The sequence below is a fragment of the Brassica rapa genome, chromosome A09, assembly GCF_000309985.2.
Source record: "Brassica rapa cultivar Chiifu-401-42 chromosome A09, CAAS_Brap_v3.01, whole genome shotgun sequence".
Taxonomy (NCBI): Eukaryota; Viridiplantae; Streptophyta; class Magnoliopsida; order Brassicales; family Brassicaceae; genus Brassica; species Brassica rapa.
The window spans coordinates 39,674,758-39,683,129 of record NC_024803.2 but is presented as its reverse complement, the minus strand read 5'-3'; the positions used below and the strand labels follow the sequence as shown (position 1 = coordinate 39,683,129).

Sequence of the window (8,372 nt, the reverse complement as noted above, 5' to 3'; positions counted from 1 at the left end):
AGTATGAAACACTCGAGTTTATGCTAATCTAATTCGTAACGCTTCAAAATTTCTTAATACAATTACTATTTTCAGTGGCACCTATGAAGGCACATATAGACCGCTAATAACTTTTAACACGTTTATGTCATTGTCCCTTTATCCATATTAAATTTAAAATTAGTATAGATTCCTGATGCAAATAAGTTTTCAATGGAAATAAATGAATCTTATGGAATTTATTGAAAGTACATACAATTCAGTTACAAAAGAAGGGGAAGAAGTATTGAAAAAAGCAGTTGCCTTGGCTAGTCCTATACATGTGATATCATGTTTTAGATTACCTAAGATAATATTCTAGTGAGCAGTAGTAAAAATGTTAAAAGTATGCATTGATAGTCATAAGATAAAATGTGCAGAAATAAAGAAGACAGACAAGATGAAGCCAAAATTTTAATACTGCTTTTGGAATTTACATAATTTTAATACTGTTTGTTAGCAAAATAATTATGGAAGAAGCCAAACTCTTTCTTTGCTAAGGTTTTTAAAGAAAAATAATATCGAAAGTCAGATCTTTTGGATCCATGAAATCTTGTTGGCCATCGTTTGGCTAAAAGAGTATTACATCAGCTTGATCTTTGGTTTAAAAAATGACTAATCAAAAAAAAAAGATAAATGAAATTCTAATGTTCTAAAAATTGATATACCTGAAAAATCAGATATAACCAAAATGATTTTTTAAAATCTGATTTATGCAACTCAGATAGGTCTAAACCGTTTTAAATTGTTTTAAATCGATTTAAATTTGTGTAAATCTGTTTAACTAATTAGTTTTATTAGTGTGAATCCACATATTTGTCAAGTTTATCTTTTATATATATTTATATATTAGATTTATGATTGTGAAGAATTCGATCAGGGAACAGAACAATAAATAATGTATATAAATTCTTCAATGGTAACTGTAATACAAATTTGTATGTTTTCAATTTTTGTTTGAGTAGAAGATTGTTGGGATATCAATTTAAATGTTCAAAAAAATAAATCTAAATGTTATATAAAAAATTATACAAATATTGTTTATATGATTATATGCACCGTTTAAATGTTTATATGCAATGTTTTGATATTATTTTGAGGATGCCTTTTTATAAGGAATTTAAAACAAATTCATGAGAAGTTCGATACATTAACCCAAAATCAAATTTATGCAAAGATCATAGTAATTTCATGGTTCATGATTTTTGAAAAAAGGCTGGTTGATTTTTTTTTGTTTTTGTTTTGTCGAGAAGCTAAAAGATTCCATGTCTAGTTTTCGCCCCTTCGAATTTTTCCACCCTTTCTCAAATTCGCATGATCCTTAATTACAAGAACTGCACGAAACGCAAGAGAGCGCATAATTACAAAATCACCCTAATTAATTATTTCCCGCCCAGAATTAACCCTTGCAATTTCACCATTATTCCCATTTCGCCCTCAGCTTTTTCAATCTTCTCCGGCGAATCCACAGAAAAAATAACAGAGCATTTTAGTCCAATTCGAGATCTCTGCCGGTGATCAAAGCCACTCAGTTCCACTGATCAACGGTGGAATACCAGTGCAGAGACGGTGGCTGCTCATCGGAGAAAAACCCGCACGCTTCTTCTCCGCTCAGAAAGTCGTCGTGATCCTCCGTCTGCTCCATTTTCACAAACTGCAAGAAACCACCGCTGGGAACAGTCACCGGACCCGCCGTAACGTTGGAGCTACTTTCCTCGTTCAACACGGCGCTCGAATCGCTACTGTCCGACGATCCAGCGGCGGCGACGGAGGAAGCCGCGGCCTTTAACGGAAGAAGGTCGCGGAGGTCGGTGAAACTCCGGTAATTGAAACTGTCGGAATGTTCTAGAAGCTGCGGAGGAGAAGACGGCGGATCTGTAAGCTCCTCCGGCAACGAAACTTCTTCTTCCTTGACGGAAACATCACACTCCATCGTCACCGCGTTGTTCTCTTCATCTTCATCATCTTCTTCAACTTCTTCTTCTCCGTTTAGCTTAGCTTTTAGTTTACCGATCTGCACCACGACAAAACAAAAAAAGTCTCAGACTTTGTAACCGGAGATCTCAACTTTATAACCCTTGTCTGAATTTTTGTTACCTCTTGAAGGAGAGATTCATTGTCACGGCGGAGGGAATCGAAGTTATGGCGGAGAGAATCGTACTGCGTTTTGAGAACACCGTAATCTTTCTCGAGCTGTTTTGTCTTCCACCGCGCACGGCGGTTCTGAAACCAAACAGCTACTTGACGAGGTTGGAGACCAAGTTCTTGAGCTAGCTTCACTTTCCTCTCGGGCTCAAGCTTGTTCTCTAACTCGAAATTTTTCTCCAAGGCTTTAACTTGGTTAATGCTTAACCGTCTCTTCTTCTCGGCTAAACCGGTTTGTCCTCTTTCCTCGGTTACGGCTTCTTCTTCTTCCTCCTCGTAACCTTCAAGCATCGACTGAAACTCTCTCCCGTATCTTCTTGGACTCGGCTGATCTGTTTGCCAAAATTGAGGTTAAAATTATGAAATTAAAGGACTTGTTTGAATATTAACTTTAAAACATTGGTATAAGAAAATAACCTGTGGAAGTAGTGGGACATAAAGAGATGAGACCACCCACTGAATCTGAACTGCTTAATCTCTTCATCATCAAACAGCACTACAAAAAGGGTCTTCTCAAAAACCTTTTAGTTACTTCAAAATAATGATTTTTTTTGTTTGTTTTAACTCTCAGTTTAAATGCATCTAGTACTTGATGATCAATACTTTGAAGGAAGAGATAAATTAGAACAATGGGGGAGATTCTATTCAGAAAGAGAGGAGAGAGAGAGAGAGAGACAGAGTTCTTTGTTTTCCATATGAACAAGCTTTGGTTTCAGACTTTCTCTCTCATTAAATAAACTCAGCTTGGGTTAGAATGTAACCATGGTTGAGTAAGTAGATATTGTTGGGGTTTTTTTGGTAAATGAAATGTTAAACCAAAAAAATCCAATAAATTGAGGGGTCCACCGGCTATACCCAGTTACCTCGAGGCTTCTTCCGGTATCACTGGAACTCGACTGAGTAAAAACAGTTTAATGAAAAAAAATCAATGGAGAATGACGGCTCGGCTTACCCTAATCGACTCAGCTCGGCTTAAACACAACCTAGAAAGGAATTTCCCAACACGCTACTGTATTTAATTTAGATGAGAATATACGATTCATACATACTTATCATACCAATAGACAATTCATACATATGAACAACAGTTTAATGTATTTAGAACTTAATAAACTGTAGAAGTTTTGTTATCAGAGTTCTTAAAGTTTTTTGTTGGTTAATTGCTTAAACCAAGAATGCTTTATATACACGGTCTGTCTTATTTGCATGGTAATCTAATCATCCCTTTTAAAAGCTGTAATAATTGGATTATATGGCTTTTATTTGTCTCTAATCCTTTTAGAAATTATTAGATTAACCTATGGGATGATGCTTTCGCGGCAATGCGAAAGGAGACAAGAGCTGTTGTCCCTTGGTGATAGCAACAAGAGTGATTTTTTTTATTGCTTTTTAATTTTATTTAGTTAAAAAGTTTAGTTCTTTGATTCTTCCGACTTGCAAGTTTATAACTCTGGTATGGTATAAGCCATTGAAAATTTGAAACTTAATATTTAACATCACTAAATTCACATCTCACAAAAATAGTTTCATATATCTTTCTAAGACTATCTCAAATGTAGTCTTCTATTTTTACCTCTAAAATATAAACTCTATAACAGAAATGATTTTACTCCAATGCATGTTTCTAAAATACAGATCTCTATATAGTAAATTGTAGATGAATGCTATTTATTTTTCTATAAATAGAAGAAAAGTAGTAATTTCTATTTTAGAAGCAAAAATAAAAACGAATTGTAATAATTTTGCCTTTTAATGCTATTATAGAAATAAAAATTAGATGACATATAGACGTTATAAAGTAGTCAGTTGTACCATTTACCGTTATATAGTTTATATGTAGATATTTATAGTTCAGATGTATAATACTGTTAGCGAATATTAGGCACTAATTTGATATATTAATACTGAAAATTAAACAATTAATAATATTATATATTTTATCAATGTAATATTAACTGTTACTTATTCTTGATATTTATATGATTTTAACTATTATTTAATCTGTTTGAAAAATACTTTCAAATTTATTATTTATATGTTATCATCTTTATATATTTAAAATATTTTTATAATTCGAAACTACTAATATATTTTTGACTAGTTATTAAAGATAAAACTATATTTGAAATATATTTTTGTTCAGTCTTCTAAAACTAATGTATATATGTTAAGTCTTATATTTATATTTTATGTCAAAATATGTATCCACCTAAATCTTATGTAAGTGTTCACATATGCAACTAGGCGTAAGAGAACATCTATTGCGTAGCGAACGTCTAGTATGTTTTAGAACACTGAAATTTTTTTTTTTTTAAATCTAGTCTTTTAAAAAACATATTTGAAATAAAAAAATTCATTATTTTCACATTCTTTTCCAAATTGACAAAAACTAAATAACTCAACTTTCCTATTTTTCTCTATTTACAGTCGAAAGTCTATGCAATTTAGGGTATTTTAAAAAAAAAAATCTTAGAAAAAGGTGTTTCCATCGAACACGACATCGTATTAAATACGCAAACGACGCCGTTACCGAGGAAACAGTCCTCATGCTTATCCATAAAAGAACAAAAAATATCTTAAGAAAACTGCCACATCAGCAGAGAAACATCACCGGCAAGCTCAGTAGTTTTGTGGCGGTGCTTCGCTCTCTCTGGACGAAACTCGAGAATGGCGTCCCTCAATCTTCGATGCGACTCAACGCATCTTCTTCCCTCGCGGTAATCTCAATTTGCGTGTGTCTCTATAGTCGTTGCTTGCGTGTCTCAATTTGAATTTGATAGTTTCGATAAGGTTTGGCTGCTGTTTGATTGGTTGAATCGCGATAATTCGAATCGCTCTGTGTGCGCGTTTGCGTTTCCGCAATTGAAACGCGATTTAAGTTTAAGGCCTTAATGAGCATGTGTGTTTTTTTCTTCAGTCATGTTACGAGGACAAGACCGTTTAGGAAGACATGGATGTGTCCTAAGATCATACCAAGGAGATTAAACAATGTTAGAATGGGAGTGATGATGTCTGAGGAAGGAGATGTCTTCTCTTCCTCCTCCTCCTCCAAGAGTAATAATGGATCAATGGGGATCGAGTTGCAGCCGGATTTGGTTTCTTTCGGAACGTTAGCAGCAGAAATGATTCCCACGACAATGGTTTCACCTGAAGTTGAGGATGAAGAGTTTGATCTTGATCGTCCTACTGAAGGATTTGCATCTATTCCGCAAGCTATTGAGGATATTCGTCAGGGCAAGGTTTGTATTAGTAGCACAAGAGTGTTAGAAGGAGAGGAGGATGTTTTAAGTGATTGTTTTGTGTTTTTTGTAGTTGGTGATTGTTGTGGATGATGAGGATAGAGAGAATGAAGGAGATTTGATAATGGCTGCATCGTTGGTGACACCTGAAGCTATGGCTTTTGTGGTGAAGCATGGGACTGGAATCGTGTGTGTGAGTATGAAAGGTGAAGACTTGGAGAGGTTAGAGCTTCCTTTAATGGTGACGCGGAAGGAGAACGAGGAGAAACTCCGCACGGCCTTCACGGTTTCTGTGGTATGTACAAAACCTTTTGTTGTTTTTGTTACGACTCTGTTAGTGTTCTGATGAAAAGAATGTTGTCAGGATGCTAAGAACGGAACATCGACAGGTGTCTCGGCTCGTGACAGGGCGCAGACGATATTAGCACTTGCATCAAAAGATTCGAAGCCTCAGGATTTCAACCGTCCTGGTCATATCTTTCCTTTGAGATACAGAGAAGGCGGTGTTCTTAAAAGAGCAGGGCACACAGAAGCCTCTGTTGATCTAACTGTGTTAGCTGGTTTGGAACCAGTTTCTGTTTTGTGTGAGATTGTAGATGATGATGGTTCCATGGCTAGGTTACCAAGACTCCGCCAATTTGCTCAAGAGAACAATTTGAAAATCATCTCAATCGCCGATCTAATCAGGTACAATACAAACACTTCAAGATCAGCTACTTACAACTCTCAGTTCTGAAGTTACTGATGTTCTTTCTTTGTTTGGTAGGTACCGAAGGAAAAGAGAGAGACTGGTCGAGTTTACTGCGGTGGCGCCTATACCGACAATGTGGGGACCATTTAAAGCATACTGCTTCAAGTCATTACTTGATGGAGTTGAGCACATTGCAATGGTCAAAGTAATAGAACCAAACCCTCATTTGAAACTCATCTCTTTGTATCTTATACTAAACTTTGATAAGAATCACAGGGAGAAGTCGGAGATGGGAAGGATGTTCTGGTGAGAGTACACGCGGAATGTATCACAGATGATATATTTGGAAACGGCTCTGGTGGGAAGCAATTAGCAATCGCTATGAGACAGATTGAAGAAACTGGGAGAGGTGTGTTTGTCTACTTACGTGGTCCTGAAGCTAAAGGCATTGACCTAACACACAAGCCTCGTACTTACGACAACGCTTCTGACCAAACCGAGGGTGTTTCATTCCCCGTTGCTTCAAGAGAATACGGCATTGGAGCACAAGTAATAAACTAAACTCGAATCTTTTCACTGTTTTTATTTAATATCTGCAAAATTTTAAAATCGAAAATTGGATGATGCAGATACTGAGGGATCTTGGAGTTAGAACGATGAAGGTGATGACGAATAATCCAGCTCATTATGTTGGACTTAAAGGCTATGGTTTATCAATCACCGGTAAGGTTCCACTCATCAGTCCCAGCTCCTAATTGTGCGAGTATCAATCTCTGGCAACGTTGGGCTTCTACGAGTGACCAGTATGTTCTTAGTTATGGTTTTGACGCCTAAACTGTCATTAGAAAAATGGCATTTTGTTTTTGCGAATTTTACTTGAGTTCGTTGTTTTTGTATCGGAAGTATCATGGATTGCAATTTTTCACATATGTTTTTGAGTTCATTTGTTTTTATCAGAAGTTTGGTTATGTAACAAGTCAATCATCATTTTGTTGGCATAATTGTTGTGAATTATGAACTTTTTGAAACTCTAATACAATACACTTTGAATATTTGTATATTTTGCCGAGTTTTATCCTCATTATTGTCTTTGGATATTTTAAGGAAAGATAGTTGTTTATGTAGTAAAGAAATGATCTTGCAAGGAGATAAAACAATAAAAATCTGCAATGGTATATGTAGATTACGCCAAAAATATAGGCACGGCTCCAAAAAGTTAATGTTCTCTCACCAAAGAAAAAAAGAGGGAAAGAAACTAAAAAGCAGCTACGACTCAAGCTAAAAAGCAGAAACTAAAAAAAACGACGAACTCTTCTGAAACTAGCTCTCAAGGACATCAACTCATCATCGGCCAAGTTCTTTCCCTGTCACGACTCCAGCTACGACGACACTCAAAGCAGTAAACGCCACCACGTTTACGTCTACCTCTTCTTATTCGTTGTTCCTTTCAGTTTACAAGATTATGCACAACGCTCCTCTTATTTCTCGAGCTAAGAGCTAAGACCGTGGTTGGGAACTAGGCATAACCATTCAGGTGTTCAATCGGGTTTGGTTTGGGTCCAATCGGCTTTTTTGTTCTTTTGAGGCATGAGATTTGACCCCATTTAGAGATTTTTAAAGTTCGATTCGAATTCAGTTTGGTTTGGGTTTTCTTGCGCTTGGTTTGGATATAGTAACACATTGTAAATTTAGTTGAATTCGTTTGAATTTCATGTTCGTTTGTACATAAAGTTTCGATTATCCAAATATTTGTTTGTGATTCAAAAATATGCATTTTAGTTTATAAACTTCACAAGTTTAAATAACTTTTACTAACAAAAACTTGATAAAATGATTCAAAAGTAGTCGTTAAGAAGAGAAAAATATAAACAAATTCAAACTACCAACTAAAAACTCTATAAGAGTAAAAAGTATTATTTAAAATTCAAAATAAATCTACACCGAACTGAAGCAAAATATATATTTAATTAAATATTTGAATTAATTATTCATGTAATAAATATTTATTTTAGGTATTCAACAACATTTTAGAGTATTTTGGGTAATTATTCGAAATAGATTTCGAGTTTTTTGAATATTAAATTTTTAGATTTATAGATATTCATTCGGCTCATGTTGGGTCGGATAAACTCCATAATCCCGATACCGTAGAGCAAAACCCACTTAGTATTTATATCAGAATCATTGTCTGTTCGATTTCATTTCTATCGGATGTTCCGGTTTTCGGATTTGGTTTATTTGTCCAAGTGGAAAAGTTAGCTCGAGTAGAAGCTCGGGGT

The 8,372-nt window shown here is 35.2% G+C and overlaps 2 protein-coding genes across 2 annotated transcripts; one reads left to right on the top strand and one right to left on the bottom strand.

The window, feature by feature from the left end:
* Positions 1 to 1,196: 1,196 nt before the first annotated feature.
* On the bottom strand, positions 1,197 to 2,878 carry LOC103837893 (homeobox-leucine zipper protein ATHB-6). The gene is made up of 3 exons (XM_009114280.3): positions 2,581 to 2,878; positions 2,116 to 2,495; positions 1,197 to 2,032 (listed from the first exon to the last, which is right to left on the bottom strand). Exons 1-3 carry the CDS (start codon positions 2,648 to 2,650, stop codon positions 1,547 to 1,549), a joined length of 936 nt encoding a protein of 311 aa, XP_009112528.1. The 5' UTR covers positions 2,651 to 2,878; the 3' UTR covers positions 1,197 to 1,546.
* Positions 2,879 to 4,665: 1,787 nt separating this feature from the next.
* On the top strand, positions 4,666 to 7,153 carry LOC103837892 (monofunctional riboflavin biosynthesis protein RIBA 2, chloroplastic). The gene is made up of 7 exons (XM_009114278.3): positions 4,666 to 4,880; positions 5,081 to 5,402; positions 5,476 to 5,697; positions 5,767 to 6,089; positions 6,169 to 6,298; positions 6,370 to 6,642; positions 6,723 to 7,153. The coding sequence occupies exons 1-7, from the start codon at positions 4,831 to 4,833 to the stop codon at positions 6,846 to 6,848; spliced, it is 1,446 nt and encodes a 481-aa protein (XP_009112526.1). The 5' UTR covers positions 4,666 to 4,830; the 3' UTR covers positions 6,849 to 7,153.
* The last annotated feature ends 1,219 nt before the right edge of the window (positions 7,154 to 8,372 follow it).

What these genes read in the sequence shown, in the direction of transcription:
- LOC103837893 (XM_009114280.3), bottom strand. Translation starts at nt 2,650, where the DNA reads ATGATGAAGAGATTAAGCAGTTCAGATTCAGTGGGTGGTCTCATCTCT. An exon ending in ATGTCCCACTACTTCCACAG is followed by an intron (nt 2,496 to 2,580) that starts GTTATTTTCTTA and finishes TTTGGCAAACAG; the next exon opens with ATCAGCCGAGTCCAAGAAGA. An exon ending in ATGAATCTCTCCTTCAAGAG is followed by an intron (nt 2,033 to 2,115) that starts GTAACAAAAATT and finishes GTCGTGGTGCAG; the next exon opens with ATCGGTAAACTAAAAGCTAA.
- LOC103837892 (XM_009114278.3), top strand. Translation starts at nt 4,831, where the DNA reads ATGGCGTCCCTCAATCTTCGATGCGACTCAACGCATCTTCTTCCCTCG. An exon ending in ACGCATCTTCTTCCCTCGCG is followed by an intron (nt 4,881 to 5,080) that starts GTAATCTCAATT and finishes TTTTTTCTTCAG; the next exon opens with TCATGTTACGAGGACAAGAC. An exon ending in AGGATATTCGTCAGGGCAAG is followed by an intron (nt 5,403 to 5,475) that starts GTTTGTATTAGT and finishes TGTTTTTTGTAG; the next exon opens with TTGGTGATTGTTGTGGATGA.